The 27,021-nt window shown below is 46.0% G+C and overlaps 1 protein-coding gene across 3 annotated transcripts in view; it reads right to left on the reverse strand.

Moving 5' to 3' along the window:
* CLIP2 (CAP-Gly domain containing linker protein 2) overlaps positions 1 to 27,021 on the reverse strand; it is a 75,309-nt gene continuing 48,288 nt past the window's right edge. For 2 of the 3 annotated variants that reach the window (XM_057410716.1, XM_057410717.1), the window contains exons 5-17: positions 24,277 to 24,490; positions 23,124 to 23,321; positions 21,956 to 22,059; positions 19,814 to 19,874; positions 15,610 to 15,714; positions 13,123 to 14,067; positions 10,685 to 10,742; positions 10,187 to 10,270; positions 9,625 to 9,781; positions 8,954 to 9,113; positions 8,198 to 8,383; positions 4,707 to 4,766; positions 1 to 4,104 (exon numbers count right to left, since the gene is read on the reverse strand). In XM_057410716.1, the coding sequence (XP_057266699.1) occupies positions 4,093 to 4,104; positions 4,707 to 4,766; positions 8,198 to 8,383; positions 8,954 to 9,113; positions 9,625 to 9,781; positions 10,187 to 10,270; positions 10,685 to 10,742; positions 13,123 to 14,067; positions 15,610 to 15,714; positions 19,814 to 19,874; positions 21,956 to 22,059; positions 23,124 to 23,321; positions 24,277 to 24,490 (2,344 nt within the window). In that variant the 3' untranslated portion in view covers positions 1 to 4,092. The remainder of the gene's footprint in view (positions 4,105 to 4,706; positions 4,767 to 8,197; positions 8,384 to 8,953; positions 9,114 to 9,624; positions 9,782 to 10,186; positions 10,271 to 10,684; positions 10,743 to 13,122; positions 14,068 to 15,609; positions 15,715 to 19,813; positions 19,875 to 21,955; positions 22,060 to 23,123; positions 23,322 to 24,276; positions 24,491 to 27,021) is intronic. The other variant, XM_057410718.1, reaches the window with a different exon arrangement.

Here is a 27,021-nt window from a genome sequence, read left to right on the forward strand (position 1 = left end):
CCCAGGGTGCCCGACTGCAGCCACAGAGTTTATTGGTTAGTAAGGAGCTCACCACACCAGCAAGCCAGGACAGGGGGTGGTACATGAATACACGTGTGGGGTAGTTACACACACTGAGGTTTGTACAGCTTTTGTACAGAAGAAGAAATAAAGTGAATCAAATAACAAAATAGACATTAGCAGTCAAACCTTTTTTTTTGTCTTTTGGTTTTATATCATACTAACAAAATCTGATAGCCAAAAAATGACTAAACTACAAAACTGTAATACATACTGTACGGGTAAAAGGTTATCATCCATTTATACATCTAGTATCATCTTTATTATGGTAACTTACATGAGGCCTATAGGATCTTAGTGTATTAATAACTCCCTACAAGATAGTGCTGAGCTGCTAAAGCTGCCGAACAACGGAGTACTGGATTTTTTGTTAAGACTTTTACAGTGTCATTTGCATCATTTTGTTTGAATGAAACCCTCATGCATCTCTAGTGCAAGCCAGAGGAAGGGCTTGTGGCTGGGAGTACGCAAGAGCTGCAGAGCCTTGGCTGGTAGCTTTGCACCCATCGTTCAGCACTGCCTCAGTGCTGCCCCTTGCTCCAGCACTGGAGGGATAGGAGGGATAAAGCTGAAATCACCAGCCAAGACTGATTCTTTTCCCTTTGGTCTAGAGGGTTAGAGAAAAAAACCACTAAAGATGGAGCAGTCTCCATAGCAAAGACTTTGTTCACTGGATAATGTCTCAGCTTTCAGCAGAAAAGCATCACTAACTGTTGGGTACCGCAGCTGGGTGATGGCTGGTGTCCCAGCGGGTGCCAGCCCTTCCCTTGGTGCTGATGACTCCAAAGATGCACTGCCTCCTCCTCCCCACCCTGTGCTGGTGCTCTGGGGCATGATGTCAGGACTCGGCTCCAGATGCAGCACCAGCACAGCATGCACAGGCTGGGAGAGGAGAACACAACCACCCCCCAGGCCCCTGTACCAGCTCTTGGGGGTCAAGATAAAAGCAAGGCTGAAGCCAAAGGGAAGTGAAGGCACAAACAGGAACCAGCTCCTGACCAGCAACAGGAGTTGGGTGCATCAGTGCTCCAACACCCTTGAAAATCTCCCCTGAAGAACCAAGCCAGTAAGACCAAATACTGTGAAGTACTTTATACACCACCACATAGGCAAAAATAGCACTTAAACTTACAAATAAATAGAGGGGCCGGGGAATCTCCTCCTTGTCCTTCCCAAGTTTGTCCCTAGTTTGGTCTCTTACAAGCTCAGAAGGGCAGCCAGAGGCAGGTGCCCTTGGGAGGCCTGTGCCAATTCTGGAGAGGGAGAACATGGATAATGTTCAAACCTGGCCACTTTATACAGGGTTGAGCTAAAACCCAGATGATGTGTGATAGCATGTCCTGCTCATGCTGCAGTCAGTTCTGTTTGGGGAGCAGCTCCCCAAAGCAGGGTGGAATACAGAGGCCCTGGCTTTGCCCCACTGCCCATTTCGGTGTGGCCTCGCAATGCAAGGCCCACAAACAGCCTCTGCAGTAAGCAAGTGCTTGGCTCCTGGCTGATCCTCAGGGACCAGCACAGCTACTTACAGCCAGAGAAGACCATCTGCACTACCTTTAAACCATCCCTGCCCCATCTGCTGCCAGTCTACATTGTCACCTGAACTGACTGGGAAGATCCACAGGTCTGAGCCACTCACAGGAGATGGTCCCTGGGAGGAGACAGGAGCCAGAGACTCCTCCAGCTTGAAAGTTACCCTGACAACTTCAGATCTGATTAATGGAACTAAATACATGGTCCCCATAAGTCCTCCCCGGGGATCCTGCCTTGTGCAGAGCCAAAGGTTCATTGAGGGAGGTGGAAAATGCAGGTATCTCCCCTCTATAGATGAAGGCAACTGGTCACAAATCACTAAAAGACCTACCAGGGAAAGTAAGCTCCCAAGCAGAATGGGCTCTCCCACTGGCAGGTGCCTGGGAAGCCCTGGGCTCGGAGATGGGCAGCATTCCTTCAGCTCCACTCAATCCAGAGAGAGCTGCAGACACCAGAGACCAAGCAAAGCAGCGCTTTGGGAAACACTAGCCCACAATTCTTACAGCCAGCAGCTCCCAGAGAGGTATTCACTGTCACAGGCTGCAACAGTGAACACTCCCTCTGCGATTTTCCTGAATTGCTTAAGAGATGAGGAGTACATGGACCAGGAAGATTTTGGAGATAACCCCTGTGATCCCCTTGGGAAGTCTCAGAGCTAGGCAATCTTCCTGGTGATTAGTAAAACGGATGAAGCAGTTCTGCAAGGCAGTTCTGCCTCCCCCTGCCATGCACAAGATTTAAGCTGCACTTTCTGTCCTGCTTTACACCCCTGAAGTCACCTTCCTCTCTCATCCTCCCTCTGCATGGAGGGAGATCACCAATCCTGCATCAAGTGAGCAGGGTCCAGTGCTGTGTCATAGCCCAGATTCAGCAACATCCTCCTTGTGGTAGAACTGCAGTCATGAAGCCCATGTCTTTCCCAGGTTGCTTCTGGCTGCTCATCCTTCAAGGAAGCCGGAGTCTAGCAACCCATGAAGACAAAGTAGCACAACCTTACAGGAAATGAAGGCAAAAGCAATGAAGCTGACATGATGTGATGTTCATCTGCCTGCGGTCACGCTCAGATCTCCTCTCTCAGTGCTCTCTTCTGTCTTGTCCTGTTTCACAGATAACCCATCACAACAAAAGAGCTTCTGAAGACTGAGGGAGTCAGGCACTAACTAGAGAAAGCCTGGTGAAATATTGCTGTGATTCTTCCCTGTGGTACTTAGCAGTGAATCTGGAGTCTCACACCTTTAAAAGCATACTGTCCCTTTCCTCCACCCTAGTGTCCCTTGGGAGCTGTGGTCAAAGTCAGAGAAGGGTAAAGCCTTCAGAAGAAGGGACGAGATCCTTACCTGAGCCTGCACTGCTATGTACAGACAAGAGCTGTGTGAGCTCTAGTCTTGTATTCCTTCTGCTCCAAATACTCATACTCAGGTCATACACAGTGGAATGCTGTACCCATCCAATACAGACAGCTGCTGCTGCATGAATGCTCAGAGCAGCACCTCAGCGTTCTGTATTCCTGGCAGAAGGGGATGGGCATCATACTGGAACATCATAATGCAGAGCCAAGGATAGCTCCAGAGAAAGGCCAGGCGATCCCTGATTAGCTGCTAAATTAAACGGGCAAGGAAGGAACCATCTCCACAGGGCATGTGTCCCACACTGACTGCAGCCAGCATGGAGCTCTCAGGCCAGTGATGAGATGCAGCTGTGGAGTCCTGTGCTCTAAGAAGGCCCAATAAAACACATACAAGTGATGGGGATCAGGCTGGTCAGCCTCGCTGTGGGGCAGGGCATGGGCAGGCCTGCTCAGAGATCTCTGCAGGAAGAAATGCCAACCACAGCTGGGGTTGCCTGTCCCCAAACAGCACTGGGTGAGAAACAAAACAAATATCCCCCTGAAATCAGATTATTTCCCAGGACATGCTATGATACAAGTACTAAGTGCAGCCTCCAGAACATTGATGTCTTCTACAAGTTGAAGGGAAACACATCCACACACCCCATCTTGCTCAGCCTACACGTGCCAGCATGAACAGTCAGCCCAGCAGGTTTCACTTGCTTGTGCAGGTCTTCAAGACAGCGGGATGTGTGGAAGGGAAGGGACAGACCATGTGAGAAGCATCAAACACCACAAGCAAATCCTTTTGGAGTTCTTGTGGGATACTGGGACTTGCTGACACTTCAGCCACCATTTGGGGCAGCCATCATCCAGACCAGGTCAGCTGGTGGGACAACAGCAATACAAATTCCATAGTCAAAACCAATACAAGTAAGAAACCAAATGTAGAGAAACCTTTCTGCTCCCCCCTGGAACAATGGCTGTCTTGGAAAACTGGACTGCAGGATTGTCCTGACTACATCAGTTAGTGTATTATAAACACTGTCCTGCTTTAAAGTGAAAATACTGTGTCTGGTCTTTTGGAGGTGCTAAAGCCAAATGTGGTACCATTTTTCCTGACAGTGCACAGGAGCTGATATTGGCATGAAATGATCCTCTTCACCTCTTCTCTATCAGAGCTTCTCCTGGAAGAAAAGAGACCTTGTTAGGCAGAATGAGGGCAAGCACAGAGGTATTTCTACAGAAGAGGAAACTGAGGCACGGAGTGGAATGCCACCAGGCCTGCCATGCCTCTGCTCAGTAAGTCACACCTCCTCTTCCTCAGGTTGGCCATCCTACCTGTGTGAAGATGAAGTCTGAGGCTACAAGTCTTGTCCTACATCATGAAAACTGGCAGAACATAACAGCACATCCCACAAATGCCACCCATGTAAAGCAGATGGCAGAGATCTAAGACCAAGTAGCTTCTAGCAGGGGCTGCCAGAAGAGCCGTACAGGCACTAACCCAGGAGACTGAGGAGAAACTCCCTTTTCATTGCTTCTCCCAGAAAAAGCACCCACTGCACCTCAGTGAGCATCTCACCAGCACCTTCCTGATGGCTTCAAGTGGTTTTTATAGTATGGTGATGTTCCCATCATATGCTTGGGAACTGGCTTTTGATGTGGGAATGACACAGCCAAACTTTGCTGGCAGAACAGCCTCCATCCAAGAGCTGTCCCCAGCACAGCAGGCAAGAAATCACACGAAGCAGTCACTGTTTTAAGTGACATTCTGCTTACAACTTACCTCTTGTTTGTGGGCTTTATCCTGCTGGTGAATCCCGTTAGCAGACCCAGAATTTCCAGTCTGCAATGGAGAATGGACAATACTTGCTGAAGGACACAGAGCCCAGTGGTTTTGCCTACAAGCTCTGAAACCTAGCAAGACTGCTATCCCTTCCTTAGCGGCCCACTCCACATAAGGAAAGGAGAAGGCAGAAATCCCACCCCACTTTTGGCAAGAAGCTTCCTGCCCTCTGCACCCTGGCCCAGTCCCCACATGCTGGATTCCATCCTTTTGAGCTACAAAACATCCCCCAGTGTCCTCATGGACACAGACCCACTCTTTACTTCTGACTCTCAAATCTCAATAAACAAACCCTGAGCAAAGGGCAGCGTTAGCTGCAAAACACAGCACAGTGAACATCCCAGCACTGAAAAGGACATTTGCCATTCCCTGCTTCCCATCTCTGGGGACAAGTCTGGCAGCCAGGACAGGCCGGTCTATCTTTAGAATGCACAAGAACTTTTAAACATTTATAGTGTGTCTTTAGCAGGGATAATATGGAGCCCTTCAGCTTCAAAATGACAGTTCAACCAGCACAAACAAGAGAAGAAAGCTGCAGCCTGAAGTCACAACATGGCAAATGTCAGTTGTTTGAGTCTTTGAAACCAGATTCACTTATTGGTGAATTGCGGATGGCAGCAAAACCAGATATTATACGGAGACAAGATGACAAGGTTTAAAAGCCATCATCAGAGGAGGCACAGCTACACAGGATCTTTTCTTACTGTAACCTCAAAGGTGCAATAGTCAATCCTATGGAACAGAGGTTTTGTTTGGGCAAGAAAAGCAGGCAGAGGTTCAAACTGAACTCTGCTTTGAAAGCCTGAACTGCCAAAGTTTACCAGGCAGTGAATACTACCCAGATGGATGTCAACAGTGCTGCTGTAGTGACTCAGCCCTAGGGTCTGCATGCACCCCACAGGACATTCAGGCAACAGAGCCTACCACGGCTGCAGCACACCCAATCACTGCACTAAGCATCTATCAGGTACTAGGAGTCAGGTTTGAAATTTGGTCTCGGTACATGGTCACAATAATGAAAAAAGTGGTGCAATTCACTTGACATGAAATGAAACAACTCCCAGAGCAATCACTGCCAGCTCTCCAAGAAAAGGCTCAAGTGCCAAATCCTTGTCGCTTCCTGCAAAGCTTGTGTCTCCCAAGACATGGAGAAGATAAAGATCCTTTTCCTTTATGACATGACAAATATTTTTCAGCTGCAGGCATAGAAAGAGCAAGGCAGCAAGTACTCGAGGATGAGATGAAGACAGTGCCACTATGCTTCCCCAGCTCCTGCACCTCCTTTTGTCTAACACCAAGGCCAGCCAGGCACACCAAGGACTGCAGAGTGTGGTGTCTTGCTAAGGGCTGCTGCTAAGCAGCAGCTTGTGGTAATTACAGATTTCCTTCTTGAGCTGCAAAGTGCTGCAAAGTGAAGGCTTTACAGACAAAGAGAGAGTGATGCCAAGGCAGATCCCTGGGCAACAGCTGCTGCTGACAGAGAGGAGACGGGAGGTCAGAAGGTAATACAGAATGGGTTACAGAAGACATGTGGCTCCTGGGGAAGAACCATCAATTCACTGACTAATGCACCAGGATCTCTTTAAACTAGCGATGTCCTCAGGCTCAGCCTGAAAGCCCCCAGTTAACAACTCCCCTTCATAAGAGAAAGGATGAACAGACAGCATACTGAAACTAGGGAAGCTTTGATCCAGACTTCTTTGTAACTAGGCACTTTAAAACCCTGATATCAATAGAAGTTTGAGGCCTTGCCTCCTGCAGTAATCCCCCAGCTGTCTCCCAGTACCATGGCTTGTAGTTGAAGGCATAATACTATCTTGTCACATCTCTAAGACTTAAGCATGAAAGTATCAAAGCAATACCAGGGATAGATTAGCTGACCTCATAAGGTCCACTCCAACTCACTTTATGGAAGATTAGTTATCTTCTACAGCTGGGGAAGAAATAATTACCACCTGTACCACCTCTGGAGATAGGAATGTGAAACAGAAGACTTCCTTTTCCTCAAGGGACTGAGCATTAAAGCAGAGACTAAACTTTTCCCACCCCCCCCGCAGCTTCCAGCGGATGAGGCTGTCAGGATGCACTTTCACTTGACACATAGCAATTACAGCAGGAGCTAAAGTCACTCCAGAAGTAGTAACAGGATTATAGTACATCTTGGACTGCCACTAACTTGTCATCACGACTACAGCTGTCCTGTCTGGAGCTGGCAGACGGCTGCCTCTGCTGCACTGCGGGATGTAGCAACTTGTCTGCAACACACAGATGCTCAGCTGAGCCAGCAGAGCTCTCAGGGCTGCAATGTCTACAATGCACCCTCCTCCCGGCTGTCTCAATCCAAGTACTACAGTAATGCAAAACAGCCATTTGGTGGATCTGCAAACTGTGCAGAAGACACTGCCATGGGAGGACTAGATTTGATACCACCACCACCTTCCCACCCCACCCCGATTACCTACTACAAGACATCTGCACCTACATCAGGGAAAACAAGCTCTCTGCCCATTCTCTCTAACTAGTGGCTTGTTTTGTACTATCCTAACATGTCTGTTTGAATACGAATTGTAGCTCATTACTGCAAGAGAAAGACATTTTTCAGCTAAGAATTTAAATGAGCAAGCACGTGAGGAGCACTAGTGCATCTGGGCTCTGAAAACCATGACCTGGTTGCAGACACAAGAGAAGACACAGCTAGAAGAGCAATAAAGGACACGAAGCACAAAGCTTAGCACAAGGGGCAGGTCACTTTGCACGAGGAATCAACCAGGGCTTAGACACGAGATGGAAAAAGGCAAATGTGGAAAGTCAAGCCATTTGCAGCCTTCAGTTTCACAAAGAAGGATGCAAGACAAAGGACAGAAGCACTTTTGCTTTTGTCAGAAGAAACAAAGGGAGACCAGAGGAAGCTGAGAAGAGAAGGCAGTAACTGGAATGGGATCATTCATGGTCCATCAGCAAACCCAGATCAGATACAGAAATGCCTTCAGGAGCTGGCAAGAGAAATGGAAAATTTTTCCCAGAGTCACCTCCAAAGTTTCTGCTTATGAGTTGCAAGGAAACAAAACCTTCTGAGAACAGGGATGGCAGAAACCTTCAACCTTCATGTTACAAATTGCTTGTACCTCAAGGATATGCAGCCACATGTTGTAGACAAAGAACAGTTAACTTATGCTGCAACCTTCCCCAAAACACCACATTTAGCAACCATTCTTGCAAAGCACAACAGGATCCATAATTACCAAGTAGTGAGGCTTTTCTTCATTCTAAGCTACATCTGACAGAACAAAGTCTTTCCTGGCTGTTTCAAGCAGAAAGAAAGGGTCTCAGCTGACTGCATCACCCTCCACAGCACAGGGCAAGATCCCAGGAGGTTGCTCAGGACAGACCTGAGGGCTGAGCAACCTGTGAAGTGACTGCTGATGCTCTACCTGTGTTTTCTCAGAAGAGAGCCTCATTGCTTCCATGAGTTTCTCCATCTGGTGGCCCTGCTCCAGCGCGTTGCGCAGCACATCCTCCGTGCTGACCAGCCGGTGCTGCAGCCGGATCACCTCTGACTCTGAAGAGGGGTCGATCAGGGAGTATCGCCGCTGATCTGACACCGATTTTTCCTTGTCCTTAAACAGCAAAGGGAAAATAAGAGCAGGTTAAACCAAATCACTACAGAAACTAAGCAAAGAAGAAATCCACAGTAACTCATACAACTGTGTTTTGATTTCAACAGTAGATGGGGTCAGAGCACAATTCTGAAGGCAACTGTACAAGCAGCAGTTCTAATTCGTTCCCAACAGAGTTCAAATGAATTATTCACATTTCAACCACTGGAGGACACTGAAGTACACAGGAATTGGAGGACATTGCTTCTGCCTAGAACAGAATGTGTAAAACAGTGTGGGGTGGCTGACCTTCACTCTCTCCCACAAATTTTAGCCTTAATTAGCCATGGATCTAAAACCTATGGGAACAGAAAAACACTGGAGAAGGACACGAGGACATTTTTACTACTTAATGAGTCACTGCTAAGCCAGGTCCAATCTCACAGGTGCTGTCAACTAAGGTCCCGCCAGATGCTCAGTAGCACAAAAGCAAGCATGAAGACTTGGAGTAAGGGTGAAGACTACCCCCAGTAGCAGCACAGAGCCCTCCAGCCTGCAAGCCAAGGCCAGGAGGGGTTTTGGTGTCCTCACCAGCACAACCAGTTTCTCTCGCAGCCCCTTGATGTCATCTTTGAGCTTCTGCTCCTTCAGCCGCCACTCAGCTTTGTGCACTTCCCGGCTCAGGTCCCGTTCTGGCCCAGGTGAGTGCCGGTTTGCCTCCAGCAACAGTGCTCTCAGCTCGTTCAGGCTCCTGGAAGAAGTGGAAAGGAAAGGTGAGGATATTTCCAGAGCTCACACACACTGGTGTCCTGCTGTGCTCCTTCCCACCTTTGCTACAGATACAAATAAAGGCCAGTGAGCAAACGTGACTCAAATCCCATCACTTCAGATCTCCTGTCCTCCCCACTGTGACAGCTTTAGAGACTGGGACTTGCCCAAGGAACTGTATTTCAGAGCAGGGCAGCAGCCAGCTTAGTTGGCAAGAAAATGACTTCATTCAGCATCTACATGTGCACTGAACTGTCTTACAGCTCCTGGCAAGCAGTGAAAGGGCAGCTCCTTGGTTAATTCACAGCCCCTAATTTTAACCAGATTCCCACAATAAGCATCTCTAAAGAACAGGAAAGTTGGGGGCTGGGACTTCAATGATTCAATGTCCAGGTTTCTTTTGGTGGTAAATTACAGCACCTGGAATGAACACACACACACACACACACAGGGCCACCTGTCTCCAGCTCTGTCCTTCAGACCTGCACACTGACCTTTCCTTCTTGAGTAGCTCCTGGCTAATGAGGACTAGTTGCCCTGAAGCATCATGTGTTTTCTTGGTCAAGGCTTCCAGTTCACCTTCCAGACGTTTCTTTTCTTTTAACACTGTATCAGTCTTCTTTTCTGCTGTTTTGCATTTGTTTTCCAAAGCTATGAGAAGCAGAGGGGAAGGTCTCAGTCCTTTACTTGCATTCCTGCTTTTTGCCTTTTCTCAATTACCACTCATAAGATGTGGTTAGCTCTGGCCCTAATTAAGGGGAGATCTTGGAAACAACACACCCAGCTCCATTTACCTCTGCCTCTTTTAGTTTCTGACGTTCAATAAACCCAAACACTCCCTTCACAAGATACAAATACCTTCTGCAGTGTTTGTGCTCAACTCCTGAAAAGAGACTGGAACTGCTGAACAAACTTTTACCAACAATGTGCATTAAGACAGGAAATGTCCTGGTTTACATCAGCCCATCTCAGCACCCAGACCCTTGTTCAATACCAGTACAGAGGACAAGCAGGGAAGCACCTATTTCCCACCAGCACTGGATTAGGGAAACTTACCACTTACTTGGGCCCTTAGAGTTTCAGTCTGGGACACCAGTGATGACACCTCTTTGTCTCTTTTGCTCAGCTTGTCTTGGAGGTCTGCAGGAGAACGAAGAGACAAGACAAAGATCAGAATCTTAGAAAAAGCTTCATGCAAATCAGGAAGAGATCCAGCATACGGGGCAGGGTGCGACAGGGGTACAGCCGTGATACCCTCCATTGGCAGAGGAGCATCAGGAGACAGATAACGGGTGTTTCTCACTGCATCTCACTACCTCCAGACATTAGAAGGTATGACAGTTACCAAACTGTCATACCTTCTAATGACAGTTGTTACCAAACAACTTGTTACCAAACAACAAATGCCATGCAACAAAATCCGAGAGATGAACCCAGCTTCCTAAGCCACATCCACACAGCCTTCCCTACTTCCCTACAGCAGAGTTAGAGGAAGGGAAGGCATATGAGTCATTAAAACAGTGTTCCAGGATAAAAAGCAATAAAATTTCATACCTTCCATAGTCTGCTTCATCTTTATCTTTTCTTCTGAAATATCATTAGTTTCAATCATCTGAAATAAAAGTAAAAGATGAGATGTAAAGAGCCCTTTACTCAAAGATTCAAAACAAAGTTAACTACAAAGCCTCACTCAAAGCAGAACTGTATCCAGTACTTAAATTACCATATTTTACATCTTTCTGAGAGGGGAAAAAGGCTTTTGAGGAGTCACTCTGGACAGTACTGAAAAAGCTAAATGGTATCACCTGAGATTTCCCCAAACCACATGCAGATGAGCACAAAAGTGAGATTCACCCAGGAGGGAAGAGAGAAAGCTTGTGGGCTTTCCCCACAAGCTCTGCTTCCAGCTTTCACACACTCAGAGTTTGTGTAGAGCAACGAAAGAGCCGCTCTCCTTCAGCTACCAGTCTCCTGTGGTTAATCACAGTGCAAGTGCTCTTTAGCATTCAGCTTGAGACCCAGTCAACAAGCTCCTCAAGTTCTGAACAATCTAACTGTGCCTAAACTTATGAAAACAGTACCAAAATATTAATAATTATTGGAGAATTAATACATTAATAAAAACAATAAAAAGCAAATGTTGGTCCATACAGGAGATTCTGCCTTTCCCCCATCCTCTTTTGTCTATACTGCAATGAAAAGTCAGAGCCTGCAGAGCTCACAGCCAAACTTTCCATTGCAGAGGCCACAATTCGGCCCCTGAAACCTCTTCACATCCAGCAGCTTTCAGTGGGACCTCAGCACATGCCCCAGATGAAGCAGCTGATGTGGCCACCACCACCAGAAGCCCTGAGGTCAGTCCCCAAGAGCTTGAGTAGGCAACAGGAGCAGGAGTACATCCAAAGGGGAAATATGCCTCCTGATGTTCCTTTATTATGGAAAAACTATGTAATTGCTCTTTGGAAGTGCAGCTGCAATTCCCGCTTGAAGGTCTAGGAAAGACCATCACAAGACACGTTTGAAATACTTCGAATAGTTAACACTGCAGTTACATTAAAAGACATTTAACAACAGAATTTGCCCTGTGACACTCATGCACCCATGCATTTCTTCCCACATTGTCCTGATTCTAAATCAACACATAGTTGAAATAATTATTGCAACACTCCCTGGTTCTAATCTGGTATCAATATCCCCCAGAGCCCTCTCATTTATCTAAAGGGCTCTGGAACAAGCCTCCAGCTTTTAACATTCATTCCTGGTTCAATACTGGCTATAACATATGATATGTTACAATAACAACCCACTTTTCCCAGGGCCCTGGCTGCACTTATGGTTCACAATTGTCTTTACTAGATGAAGCATGGTGGAGCCACCCTTGAAACACCATAAATGCTGTAGATTCCTCCTTGGGCTTTTGCCTCTCCTGTCCAGTTCAGCATGTCTTTCTGCTGGCAGGAAGCTCTGACTTGGCAAATTAATTCATGGGCTTGGCTTTGCTGCCTAGAAGTGCAATCGACTTCAATGGGGCTGTTCACACTGGCAAATTAAACAGAAGGATTAGATTCACTTCAGTGGCACCTCAGTCTGGAACAGTGACTGCATCATCAGCAATAGATTTCAAATGAGTATTCTTAACGTGCACACTTCCTGGCTTTAGTTTCATTTTCTGCATCCCCACAGGAACAAACTGTAAAAGTTGAGTTTTTTGCCCATTTCTTATGCAAAGTCCAAACACAGACAGGGGTCCAGCCTAGATGCATGAGTAGCCATCTCCCCCCTCACTCTAATGCAAAGTGAGCCACATGTCCCTTACTTCCCCACACTGGTGCCATCCTGACCCCTGCTAGCAGCTCTGCCACTATAATCCTCAAAGCCAGCATTTCCCTGTGTCTCCCATGTGCTGCAAAACCTCCCCATGGCCTCTGCTGCATTGCTGGCACACACCTCCCACCCAACCCTATCTGCTCAACCCCTAACCAAGGCTCTCAAACCATGCTCCACATCCTGAGCAAGCTACATGCTCTAGCTCAGCCTGGGCAATGGCTCTTCTTTCACCCTGCCCTCCACCTACCTCCCTAAGGGCCATTGCTCAACAATACATTAAGGCTGCTACATGGAGGACAACAGCAGTATTGCAGAAATGATGCTTTTTCAGCTCAGAACGGAGCTTGCTTAGGATGAGAGCCTATCCCTCACAACCACAATAACCCTATTCTGCTGCTGCAGCAGTCATGTGCCTCTAAGCCCAGATGTGGCCCACTTGTACTTCTCTTAAACAACTGTGCCACTGGACTGGTTTTCCAGAGCGGGAGACATCTTCAGCATGGAGATGCAGTGCAGAAAAATCACTATCAATGGAAGGTAAAAACATCCACATACTTTGAGGCATTAAAGCCTTAGAAAACCACATAAGACAGCACCTGAGGGTTACTCTTAGGAAGGGTTACTAAAGGTGATGATAAACAAGCAAAATGACCCAGAAGTCATACATTTGCATGCTGAGAAGGATGCAGGGCCTCCATGGACTGCAGCTTGTTCTCTAAAACAAGCACTTTTTCCTGCAATCTGTGGATCTCCTGTTTGCTCTGGGCTTCTGTTTTCTGTAATGTTTCATAGTCCAACATCTTCTTCTCAGCCAAAGAAATCTGCTCTTTTAAGAAAGCTATTGCTTCTGTCTGATCCGTATATTCACCATGAAGTTTCTCCAGTTCAAGCACCCTCAGCTCAGCATCTCGACACTTGTCCTTCACATCCTGGAGTTCAAGAAGGTGCTGATTGCTTTTTGTTTCCAGTTGCATTTTCCAGTTGCTGTTGCTTTTTTCCACTTCATCCACAGCCTCTTGCAACTTCAGTTTGAGACTCTCTTTCTCCTTTATATGAACAGCTGTCTCAATGTCATGCTTTGCTTTAAGGTTCTCCAACTCAAGCTGGTGCTCCATCTTTATACTCTCCACCACTGCCTTCAGTTCCACAATCTCCTTGTGCTGGGTGTCAGGGCCTGTGTTCAGTGTGGCTTTCAGGTCCTCCAGAGACTTCTGGTGGTCTGAAGCTAACGTGTCCAACTTGGACTTCCAGTTGTCCATAAGTCCCATGTTCTCATTAGTGGCTTGCTGAACTTTATGCTTTAGGTCAACGATTTCCTGTGAGTACTTCTCATTGACAGATTTCAGTTTCTCCATCTCCTGCTGGTACTTCTTTAACGTCTTCTCATACTTCTCCTTTAGCTGGCTGCTCTCCTTCTGATGCTCCTTGTTGGCAGACAGCAGTTGATCTCGTAGACGAAGAGCCTCTGACTGCAAGCCAAGGTTATGCTCTGGGGTGTCTGCTTGGTGAGAGCTCCTGAGGCACTGCCGAAGCTCATCCACCTCGCTGCGCCTGAGGCTCAGCTCCTCCTCCAGCTGCAGGATCCTGGACTTCTCTGCCACCGTGGTTAACTGCAACATGACAGAGAAGACAGTCAGTCCCCACCTCCCATTGCTGTATCCTTCCTTTCAGTAAGTGTGCTCCAGTGGAAGTAAATCCAAAGTACATTAGTCAAAATTCAGATACAAAGGAAAAGACTACCCAGCACCCTCCAACCTGAGTACAGTTTTGCACCAGGGTAACCATCACCGGTAACTCAGTTATGTCTTCGTGCCAATTGCAATTTATCTTTTTTTTCTAATATGAGCTCTTGTTTTCCACAGAAAAACACACATTTTGGAAACAACCCTTGGAAGTCACTAGAGAGCAACAGTGCTTTATGAAAAACAATGTCCTGAAAGGGCATCTTGCCAGATGATGCACAGAGGAGATGTGACTGCACATGCAGGAATATCACAAGCATCAAACCCAACATTAAGCATATCACGTTTCCTTTATTGCTCAGCAATCCTCAGCCTAAGATGTCTCTTCTGCATCATAATTTGTTTACCCTGGTGTAAAAAGGAAAAGCATTTTTTTAGACAAGAGTACTTGTTAGAGTTCATTAGCAAAGTAAAAAATGATGTAGAAGGCTAGAGGATGCAAGACAATAAATCTGGCCATGGTTAACACTGAGCATAAGGGTATGGATTGATGGCTTACAGTCTGAATGTATCCTAACAGGGCTGAACTACCTGTTTGTCACAGGGAGTTCAGGGTGCTGCAGCTATGGATGGAGAAGGAGAGATTTGACCAGATGAAATATCAGAAGGCAGCAGAAAAAACAAGGAAACCAAGTTAAAACACAAATAATCAATTCCATTTCACTTCAATTGCCATTTTCCCCCACTAACCATCAGCCCAGGAGGCTGTGTGGGTTTTATCTTAGATGGGCACAGGGGGATTCAAACCATTTAGCCCTTTTGGAGGGCCTCATGTTTGCATTTTCCACAGCTCTAAAATCCACTGCTGAGAAGCAAGCTCACTGTAGCAAGTTTGCTGCTTCCCAGACCACACCAGCATGGCAAAGCCCTTTCCACATCTGGCTGCTTTTAGGATCAGGTGTGCTGTTCATCTGGGCAGCCTGTCCTGTTGCAGGCATGGCCAAGGATCAGAGCTGGTCCACCTGCACTCACCAGTATCTTCCATTTCAGATGGCAGCTTGCACAACTGGAGAAGGGACAAAGGGAATGCTGATTGCAATGTTATTTCCTGTTACAGCCTGGGGCAGCCTTGAGGCAGAATGAATTGTGCAGGGTGCAGATATTATTATTGAGAAATGAATTGTGAAGAGCTCATGTGTCAAATGGTGGCATGGGGCAGAGAAGCAAACTCAATCTGAGAAACAAGTCCCCACATAAGAAGCAAAAGCTAGAAATTATATTGTACTACTATTTCCAGGAGAGAGAGCAAACAAAAACCCAAACAAAAGAATCAGGGAAGCTTAAATCCAAGCCAAAAATCAATGAACCCCACAACACCCAAAGGAAAGGAACCCAAAGCAAGGCATCATGAGCATCAACGCAGGGGCCAAGCACGCTGTTCTGCAGGCAGGGCAAGTGGGGGTCGATTACCCTGGTGTCCTCTAATTCTCTGAGGAGCTTCTCAGCCTGTGCCTTCTCAAACAGCAGGCTCTGCTCGAGCTCCCGTATTCGGGCATGCTCCAACTGCGTCTGAGTCTGGTCACACAGAGGGAGAAAAGAACAGTGGAAATGGGAAAAGGGCAGGGGAGAGAGAGAAAGAGAGGGAAAGAGAAGGCTGCAACATCATCTTCAGTGTACAAGACAAGGAAAGGCAGTTCACAACAGGAGGAGAATAAAGATCCAAATAAGCAGGAAAAATCCAACCAAACAGAAAATGGTCACTACAGGATTTTACATGGTACTCGTAGTGGCTACTTGCAAGAAAATTAAACCTATGATGGGAAACCACCCCTCTGTATTAGAAACTCTGCTTCCGTGTTTTCCTGCATCAAGACTACACTGAAGACACCTCCTAAAAAGCAAAAATTCCACCACTGCAGGCCACCAGTACAAGACCCTTGCATCAGAGAATGCAAAGACCTTGCAATGATTCCCCACATCTCTCCTCAAGAAGGATCACAAGGTACAGTGAAGAGCTGGAAGCTCCCATCCTCCTTTTGCTCCTGAGACAGCTTGAACCCTGCACTAAAAAAGAGTCAGGTCATACTGTACATAGTATGTCATTAAGACCCAAAATACACTGTACTGAAAGCAAATCAGAAATTTAGATACCAAACTGTTATATATCAATGCTTTAAGTTTGAAAAGACCTGCTATGAATTTAAATATGATTTTGGCACTCAAACTCAGCCTTGTACACATGAAAGCAGACCCACTGTTTTGGTTTTGCTTTTTTGGTTGATCTAAGCACAAGAGCTTTACGTAACCTGCCCAGACCCAGGAGCACTGACTTCAGTGTCTTTCTCTTAAAGCAGAAGTACCATATAACTGCACTTGATGGCAAACCTCAGGACTCCACAATGACCACTGCAATATCATGTAAAATTTCCCATAAATAAAAGAGGAAAGGAGACATGGAAAAACGCATGCAGACTCCGCCCTTCACAGTTTTTTAGCTTACAAACCCAACATATTCCTTTGAGTTAGATCAGACCTACCAAAAAGCAAACAAACCTGAGCAGAACCATTCCCCCCCCCCTCCATTTTCTGCCTTTCATTTTCTATATAATAATTTTCTTCCCCTTCTTTTTGTTGGAACCACTTTTAAGGACTTTCTGCCCTTTCCTATAATAAAGTAAGTTCTGGATAGTTGTGTAAAAATGATGGAAACTGAAGTTTATAAAAATACATTGTTTTCTCTTCCAGCTTGAAAAGTATCATTATATGTGATACATGATGATGGTCACAATCAACTGACAGATATATTCAGACTACTTTATTTTATGTGGTCTATTTGATTCCTGAAGGAAGAACCCAACATTATCAAAAGCCCCAAATAATATCACTTAAGTGTAAAAGTTGGCTGAATGCATGCTAAAAAGAAAAGAAATCTAATTACATACTGAGAGGCTTCTCCTGCCCCCTGCAATGCTCAAAGATCCATATTTCAAGATGGAAATTTTGCAAGGTAAAAAAAGCAGGTTTGCTTTTACTTAGTGATATTTATTCCATTAATAACAATGGATTTTCTTCAGTTTACGCTAGCTCAAAATCCCCAAGTGAAAATTCAGCAACACAGATTTGAGATTACCTCAACTGGTGGCAGCACGTCAGATACTGGCTACCTGAAGATGCTGAACTGCTACAAAACTAATCTCTGCATCTCCCAAAGAGACATTCTCAAGAGTCCCCAGGGCAACACTCCAGTTCCCAGCAAAGCTATCTCAGTTCCACCTGATATTCTTTTCCATTTCCGTTTCCATTTCATTTCCATTTCCAATGGAAAAACATACAAAAATAGAGGAGAAAAATAATCAGGGAAGAAAGACCAAGTGTTTTACAATCCTTTCATTTTAGACTTGCATCAAGCCTTGTATTATTTCTTATTTTATGCAAACTGGTTTGCCCAGCCAGCATGACTCAGAGCTTCAATTCAACATTCTCCCGTACTTCGAGGAAGTTCAGATCTGGATTTTAGACTTCCAGCTACTGGCCTTGAATTACTATTGACAGACTACAAGCTGACTTCCCACTGCTGTTCAAGGCATGATGCAGGTTACAGGAGATGAGCATGAGGTAGTTTCTTGAAGAGGTTAGTATTTCCTATAAATCACGGTCTTTCACCCTAAAAAGCCTTTCTTCAAAGGTTTTGTTTTCCTGCAGTTGCTTTAAATCTTCCAAACCATTATACCTTCAGCATTGCCAAACAGGACCAAAAACGGGTTTAATTCATTCCAGGGCTAAATCCACAGCTCCTTCTTTATCAGAGGTTCAAAGACTTGATCCATATCTCTAGGCCTCAGACACTTATTTCTTTGGTCAAAGAGCTTCTAGGGATGTTGCCCGCCATGCTTAGCACCTGGAAGTCCCAGATTTGTTCAAAATCTACATGGTATTTTAAGAAATGCCATGGGATTTAGCCTTCAAGACCAGAGGAGGGCAGACAACCACCTCTGGGTTTTGCTTTTGGTATTTGAGTGGTTTGTTCAGGTCCAGCTAGAGATGCAAAGGGCTCTGCTAGCAGCCACTGCTTGACTTTGTTGTGATTTTACATGAAGAGTACCAGGAACAACCATTTCCAGGAAATGCCCTGCAACATGAAGGAGCACTTATCCCCCCTGATTTCCAATGAGAGTTTTATTTAAGTGTATTACTTGCTTCTGGAAATCCTGACTGGCTCCACAACGAAGCAGGAAGGTGGGAATTATCTCCAGTGAGTCAATCATTCACTCTGAGCACACAAATTAGACAGGATAGGATGTAAAAACTGACCACAGGCAAACCTTCTGCCGATGCCTGTGCTCTCACTGGTGTTGGACTCACTGGGAACACCCCAGCTCTCTGCATCACAGTAAACCAAACTGCTCCATGACTCTTTCTTAAGAGGTTATTTGTTCCTCTGTATAGATGAACATGGAGGTGAAGACAGGACCCTCACAGCCTGCAAGAAGCTTGGCCACATCCCTATTTGCAAAGCCACTCCTTCGCAGCCCAAATGACAGTCAGATCTTTCCTCAGTTTAGGACCTGCAGGCATAGGAGCATTACTGTCACAGCAACTTACCATCTTGCTGAAACATGGTGTATTTAAATATACAGCCAGCCCTGGTCCCACTGCCATTATTACACAGCCAGGCCTAAACACTTTAAGCTTACAGAGGGGCAATTCGCTGCTCTCAAAAGGGAATGATGGATGGATCAACCAGCCTCCTCCAAAGCACTGGGGGAAACCTATCATTTCAGCTCAGGAATCACAGAAACCTGACAGCACACTAGCAAACGTATGCTATCAGTACACTGCTGATTTATACTTGCCAAACACATTATTCTGCTTTTAGATAAAGAGGAGAGGCTTATGCCACAATGGTCAAAGCCATAGCAACATACCCCATTGCCTAGTTTTCCCATTTTCCTGGGCTTTTACTGATATGCACTATGGAGAAGCACAGGAGCAGGTCCCCTGACATTTCTGGCTGTTGCTAACCTAGCACTCTAGCTAAAGTCCTTTGATTTGCACACACAGAGCAGAGCCTTGCTTTCACAGAAGTATCTTTTCCATTTCTCCCCCACAGTAAAGCCTCCTACTCAAGGGCAAGCTCCCAACATCACTTCCAGATTGCACAATATTCACTGTCACAGCATCACTCCAAGCATACCCTTCAAATGAACGGGTATCCTAGTGTCAAACCTCACACTCATGGGCAGAGGACTCCACACAGGGATACCACAGGTCAAATCATACACAGCACTTCAGCTGGAATAGAATAACATCTGACAGGGACAGTGACTAAGCAGTCAGTTCATTTCTACAGTGGAAAAACATATATTGAAATGCATTCAGATACAGTCAGAAGTAACATGGCTTGGCAACTCCTGGTGACACTTAAAGCCAAGTTGGCTGCACGTGATTAATTCTAGGCAGCTCCATAGCATTATTAGTCATTGGCAACATACCAAACAACAATCTTCACAGTTCATACCACGGTGTTCACAGCACATCCAAAGCCATCAGTAAAGATAAAGTATTGTTTGGAGCTGAGCAAAAGGTGGCAGAAGTTAATCAAGTGAGTCCCCACGTGCAATTTCAGGTTCCCCACATTCAAGGGGTGTCAAGGTGTAAGGGTGTTAGGAATTACCTCCAGATCCCCCTTTGTAATGGATTCTTCCTCCACACGGAACTGCAAGTCCTCCACTTTCCTGAGGAGGGGAGAGGACACAAAGAGAAATCAGTAACACCTAGATCAGTATCCTCTTTCTAAGCAGCCACTGCACATGGGCCTCCCCTACACATCAGAAGCCTGAGAGAAGAGGGATACAGACAATCTTTGTACACAAACAGCTTAGAAGCAGCTAAACAGCAAGACCCATGGAGCTAAACAGTAATAAGCAAGTTTTCCACATAGCAAACATTTGCCTCCTTGCAAGGTACACGTTCACAGATTTGCTGCTTCTGCTGCACCACCTCTCAGCAGGCACAACTGCTATTCATTGACACTGGGATCCTGAAAACATGAAAACCACAACCAGGTTTCACTGGTTTACATGGACGTTGTTATCCTGCAGCCGAGCACTGACCAACTCCTGTGCCAGATGCACAAGTCCATACAAATCACTCCAAGGGAATCAGAGCCTGTGCCTCCTTGGCAGAGGGTGGGCAATATGTAACATTTCCAAATGGAAATGGTGAGCTGCCCTGGCAGAAAAGCCTTCACCAGAGCTTGTACAGGCCAGTCATGACTAAACACACATAAACCTACATGAACACACAGAGACATGACTAAGACTCTTTTGTAAAGTCTGAAGAGAAAGTCCAGTAATGATACAAAATAATTCAGTTTTCTTCTAACCTGAGCCCTCTTTGTTCTCTTCACTGATTAAAAAGAAGGCAATAATAAGGATGTTGAGCTGGTAGCCAGATGTAAGGATTCAGATCCCGTTACAGATGAAAATCACTGTGAGTGTACATATCTAACTTCATAAACAAGCTTCCTTGTGTAAACCTCCTCTAATTAGAGGAGGCATCTGTTGATATTTAGGAAAGGAGTCAGCTGTCTTGAGTTAAAGGGCCTCCTGGAGCTGGGAAAGTGAGCTGCCTACCAGGAGAACACGAAGACTTAGGCACAGAAGAACAATGCATCCTCAGGAGGAGCATCATTCAATTGAACTCAACACTGGTTTCAGTTACTTAATACACAGAAATGTATTTCTATTCCCACTGAAGAGTTTAATTATATATAGACAGCAATTGGACTCCAAGAATGACAAGCAGATCTTCACTCTTATCCAGAGAGAAAATGTATGCATCATCACGTATATAGGGATGGGGCCTCTGGGATGTGGGGAGATTATCAATCACACTACAGTAAGGCTGTATTCCAATTTGACTTGCCTTCCTCAGAAGGAATGTCCTTAACATCAGCATATCCCAAATGGAGGGGAAAGAAGTGGTCCTTAGTAAAGCCAGATTGTACAGGAAGGTTAGGGGTCTGGGATAGCCCAAACTGCACAGTTCTCTTTATTATCCAGCACTGTTATCTTATACTGTATCCTTAGCCATTTTAATTAATCCCACCTGTACTGAGCAATTCCATTTCACGGTGACATGGGCAAGTTTGGTCATGGTTTTAAATCTCAGAGTAACTGATACTACCAGAACCCTTCGTTCCTTCAGGCAAATAATGCTGCTTCTCCATGTGTTTGGCAGGAAACCATGTTACATCATGAAACTCATACCCAAGTACGAGCTGCCCTGGCTGTTTGCTTTCTGCCTTTAAATTGCTTTGTAATAGTGGGGTATTAGGTTTAGCTGAGCATATTCAAGCAACCTGAGACCACTCACGTCACAAAAGTTAGCTCACTACAACCCCACGAGATAATACAGCATTGAGTTTTCTCTAAGAGCTATACGACATAGGGCTGTACAAGACTAATTGGAAATACTTCACTGTTTGGTTGTCATTAGCAGCAGTTTGTCAGAAAATGGGGGCAGCCACAGTACTGGAAGCTCAATCCTAGACAAGACTCTTATCAGATGTGCAACTGCAGCAAAACTGTTCTAAACCTCCCAGTACCTGAACGCAGTACAACCCTTCCCCACACTCAGTGTAGACCACAGTGGCCAGGAGGGTGAAACAACATATCTGAAGTACTGAAAGACATCCAAAGATGACTTTCCCAGTCACTTTCTTCTCCTTAGATCCAATGAATGGTGTTCTTGGGCAAGAGCCTCATCTCCCCCATGACTTCATCTCCTCCATACCCATTCACTCCTGTTTTACCTCTTCTCCTCTTCCAGCTGGTTCAACAGTTCAATCTTCTCCTTCTGCATCACATCCACCAGAGTTCGTGCTCGCTGGAGGTTTCCTTCTGCCTCCGTGACGTACTGCAGGAAAAAGAGAGCCCAAGCCACAAGAGTTACAAGTTTTAAGTATAGAGCTGGTTAAGAAAGGGTCAGAACAAGAGAAGAGAAGGTTTTGATGATCTGTCTCAGAGGATGCTATGGTAAGAAGACAGATTTTTCAAAAAGCCCATTATGTAGGGATCAAAAAGGAAAAAATTGAGCCATCTTCAGCAGCTGTAAATTTGATCCATGCATCAGTGCCTCTCTGACTTGAACCCTTTGGAGAATCCAGCTCTAAATTAAGAGTTAAGAACTTGAAGACTCAATAGTTGTGAAAAATCCATTCTGAGGTTACCAGGTGCAATTCAGCCCTCGTAATGAAGAGAGACATTTCAGGGTTGTATTAGTCCATTTGTTACTGCTAACTATTGGAAAATATTACACATGAAGATGATGTCAGCTTGAGGTTGATTTGCCAGTCTCTCCTGCATTTCTGACACGGAGACATGACAGCAATCATTGAATAGCTACATCTTGACAAATAGAACAAATACAACTCCTCTAAGCATTTAAGTGCATAAAGTATCATTTGTACAAATGTTTGTGCAAAAAACCCCTTGCATGATCAGTCTGTTTTCCTTATAGGTCTTTTGACTTTATTAATGTGATAAAGACCTCCTCTCTGGTAGGAAAGCAGTGGCATCTAACTGAGCTGATGCTCTCAGCAGTGTTCGATAACGTCAAGAAAACACTGCAATGCAGTCACAGCCACAGCCAGACTGGGAGACTAAGGGCAACAAGTTTGCCCTCTACTTGCATTTCAGCATTCAAATGTAGTTTGTGTCTGGTGGATCAATATCTGCTGTCTTTCTTCTGGCACAGCCCTTTTCTGCTCCTGGCTTGGGGCAGACAGAGCCCATGGGATGCTGGCAGGAGCAGAGAATAAGCCTCAGCTCAACCCAGCACACAGGAAGCTATCACCACTTAAGAAGCAGAAATTAAAGCCCAGGTTTCACATCAGGAAGCTATACAGAGATAATGTTACCTAAAACTTTCAGAGGATGCCAGATATTTGAGTGCTAGTGATAAAGCACATCACCTCCTACCTGCTCGTGTTGGGCCTTCATGATGGCAATCTCCTTCTCCACCTCGCAGATGTGGCTGGTGGCTTTGGCAACCTCAGCCCGCTCCAGGTCACGCTCTGCCAGTAGCTGTTCAATGTGCTGCTGCTTCTCCTTCAGTGCCTCCTGGAGAGCTGTGGTGCCAGAGATTTTTCGGGCATATCGAGAAGAGGTCTCTGTCAGCTGGAAAACAAGTTAAAAAGAGACAGGGGTAAAGCTATGTCCTCCTAAGGCTGGAATAGCTTGAGGCTCCTGTTAAATCTGGAATGTAGCTCACCTACAGATCCTTTATTACACTGTACAAAGCTGCAGTTCCAGCTCTGGACCCTACAGGTCAGGTTATGTCCGCAAAACATCTGGGCATTGCTTACAAGCTCAATAGCTCTTCTGCACTGCAGAAGAGGGCAGGACATGGGGTGGAAGTGGATCAGGAAAAGGTATTATATTGGATCATCTGCCTTTTTAAGTATATTTTATTGATGACCTGCACACGTGCAGTCTCAAACAGTGAGATCAGCTGCGTAGACTGCTCTCAGCTGTAGACTGATATGTGCTACTCAGATCCACTCCCCAGTAACAGATACTGCACCCTTGTCCCCAGCCAAGATGACTGCAGGTGCTATGCAGCACACACTACCGCAGTCAGCTCTTAATACTGCTTCCTACTCTGGCGTTTGCCTGCTTGAGTACTTGCCAAACTACAAGGCATGTGATCCAAGACAGTGTCACCCTTCCAGAGCAAGACACAGTCGTTGCAGGAGCTTTTGCACAGCTGTTTGATACAGCAGTACACTGCTACACAACCATGCTGGACAAGAAGCAATGGCATTTGTCTGCAGGGATCTTATACAAAACCTGCCTTGACAGTGGAGCTGAGCTTCCTCCCATCACAGAGCCTGTACTGCTATTTGCAATGATCCCACTTGCTCTGTGCCTGTTACAACTTGTGTCCATGGAGGGAGTCCTATTTGTAAGGTGGGCAACAGTACCCCACACTCCACTCTCCATCTCATTGATGGTAAAAGAGAAGCTGCCCCACTGCAGCTGCTGAAATAGAACCCCAAGCCTCCTACTTTGTAGAGCTGGGTCACAGAAGAAGTGGATCGAGGCTGTATGGTCTGCAGAAAGAGCCACTTACCAGCCCACTGCGGCTGGGCCTACCACCAACAGATGATGCCACGGAGCTGACAGAGCTGATGGAGGAGCTGCTGGGGCTGTGGGTTAAGGCAGACACTCCCATGGCCATTCGTTTGCTCTTCTTTGCCTTGGCAGGGCTGGTTGATGGGAAACCGATCCGGATCACCTTGTGGATGGGAGCAAAGAGGCCAAACTTGGGAGGACACTGAAAATACCTGTAATACAGGAAATGCACCAAGTCAGAAGTGGTAGAGCATCCAACTCACTCAAGCCTTACAGAACAGCATTACTAAGCAACAGATAACCTCAGCCTTCAGCTAATCTCTTGGTTTTGCTGTGATGTTGCTTCCTGTGTGCAAGTGGTTGGATTATTCTCTTCTCCTGCTGCTTAGAGTAGTAGCTATCTCTGTGTTTTCACTTGTGGTGCTTAAGCAGGGAAACCCAGCGTAACTGCCATGCACTAGTTGCTGTGCACTTTGATAAGATGCAAGGAAAGACCCATCTGTTAGCCTGAATAGCACAAAGATCCCAGTACATAAACACAGTGACAGCACATGCACTCGCCTTCCGCACAAAACCCAAGCATGTTCTCTACCCTGTTTTGCAGAAAGTCACATAGTAAAACATGTCAGAGAGCTCTGAATCACACAGCTCTGTGTGAGTGTTCTACAGGGTAAAAATCTTTCCTTCCAAAACAGAAAAGGGCAGCTCTTAACTTTGAATCTAAAGATATCATTATATCAATCTCCAATGTGCACCATATCCTCTGGGTAGTAGAGAGAGGACCTGGTTCCTATGCAAGCAAACTTAGAGAGAAACGTCCAAAAGGGAGGATCAGATAATTACAGTGCAAGCTCTTCCACAACTGCAGTGAGCCCAATGATTATGTCTCTCCAGAGCCCTATTTCAGAAAACAAATTAGCCAAAACCCACAGTGTCAGACATTGGAAACCCCTTCAGAGCTTGGGCTGACTGGCTCAAACCAGGGCTCATTTGCTGCTGGCCAGCTGCACTGCAGCAAATAAAACCAGATCTTCTCCAGGCCTGACATCCCCTTCTTTCAAGGGAGTAGCCAACACAGAAACCTGTCTCCTTTAGGAATGCTTTCTCACCAGCTTCATAGGTAGCCTAGGACTAAATACTGGGCTATAGTCTGTCCTATGTAAACACAATGAGTGTGTTTAGGACATAGGTCCTAATGAGTAAGTGACAAACCCAGCTTTGCTAATACAAGTCCTCTCCAGATGTGAGCAGCTGTTTCCCCAATTCCCTTTTATTTTGAAGCGCTGGCAGCCACATGGCTGTGTCACAGGCAGACCTCTGTGGGCCTGGGAGGCCAGAGAGCAGCCTGATCTCCAGCCAGATGAGAAAGCGATTCATTTGCAAACATCTGCTCAAGCCAAATTCTTCCTATAACAATCTTCATAAAAAAACAAAACCTACAATCCAAAAATCACTTCTTCCCCTGTGCCTGCTGCCAACACAGGCCCTTGGGGATGGAGAACCAGCCATACCACAGGCTGACCCAGCTGCAGAGCAGGGACCCAAGGAAGAACATCAGTCTGATCTCTTGCAAACCCAACCAAAGCCCTGCTCAGCATCATGATCTCAAACTGCAGTAGACACAGGCAGAACAACAGCATGGTTCTGTCCCTTCCACAGGTCTCTCTGTTCTCAGCACAAGCTGCTACTTGTGGCTGTACAACAGTGCCAAAGGCTAAGTCCCTCAGAGGTCCCCTGACAGCTCTTAACAAGTCCAAACTTGCATCACTATGTCCAGACTGGAAGTGGTTGCAGTTAACTTTTGCAGTTCAGAAGCAAGAATTAGATCCAGAACACTTGGCAGTGCCTGCCTGAAAACCAAGAGCTGCTCTGAGCGCTAAGGAGTTTTATACTCGCATTGCAGAAAAGGAACAGGGAAGAAAAGTGGTGGTGTGATGCCAATAGAAACTGCAGGTGGGAAATAGCACAAAAAGTTTTATAATAGATAAAGACACCTTCAGTGTCCAAGGCTGACCTGTTTCAGACTCTGTGAAAGCAAAGGTATGAACAGTTTAGTGGGCACAGGCTCCCATAGGAGCAGAGGCAGAGAAGGAAGAACAGTAGAATAAGCAGGTAAAAGTTAATGTACTAGAGATGAGTAAGAGGAACTTGCTTGGTTTCGTGGGGGAGAAACCAAAATCCACACCAGCACCTCTCTAACCTCCAGTGCAGGCAGGAGAGCAGCCTCTACTGCCTCAGAACCAGCTCTCTGGACTCAACTCTCCTGCAGCAGACTGCTTCTGCAGCAGCAGGTGACCTGGCCAAGGATGCTCACTAGATGGCAACAGCCACCAAAGCAGAGAGACTCCGAAGAACTGGATGGTCCCTGCCCAGGCTGATTCTGGCAGGTCAAGCTCAGGGCATTGTCAGGAATCCTATGGCAGTCATAAGGGAAGACTGACTGAGGAGCTCCTGCATGTAACAAAGGAGTCACTTTTACTATGTTGGCTTCTCCTCCAAAACACTGCTGTTGAAATTGGGATGTGCTATAAGAAAATCAGAAGGTTGGATGAAGGATCAAAGGACAAGCAGGGACAATGCTGCAAACCTGCAGCCAGATCCTTGGTGAACAGAGCACCCTTCAGCTGGAGAGTCCACGCATACCACTGCTGTATTGATAGTACCCGTTATTGCTCCAAGATCTGCAAAGTTAGATTTCCCTCAATCTCCCATGTTTAATCCAAACCTCTTAATTCACTCCAGC

The sequence above is a fragment of the Pezoporus wallicus genome, unplaced genomic scaffold (assembly GCF_028554395.1).
Source record: "Pezoporus wallicus isolate ANWC-B61680 ecotype Strahan unplaced genomic scaffold, APGP_CSIRO_Pwel_v1 contig_8705, whole genome shotgun sequence".
NCBI lineage: Eukaryota > Metazoa > Chordata > Aves > Psittaciformes > Psittacidae > Pezoporus > Pezoporus wallicus.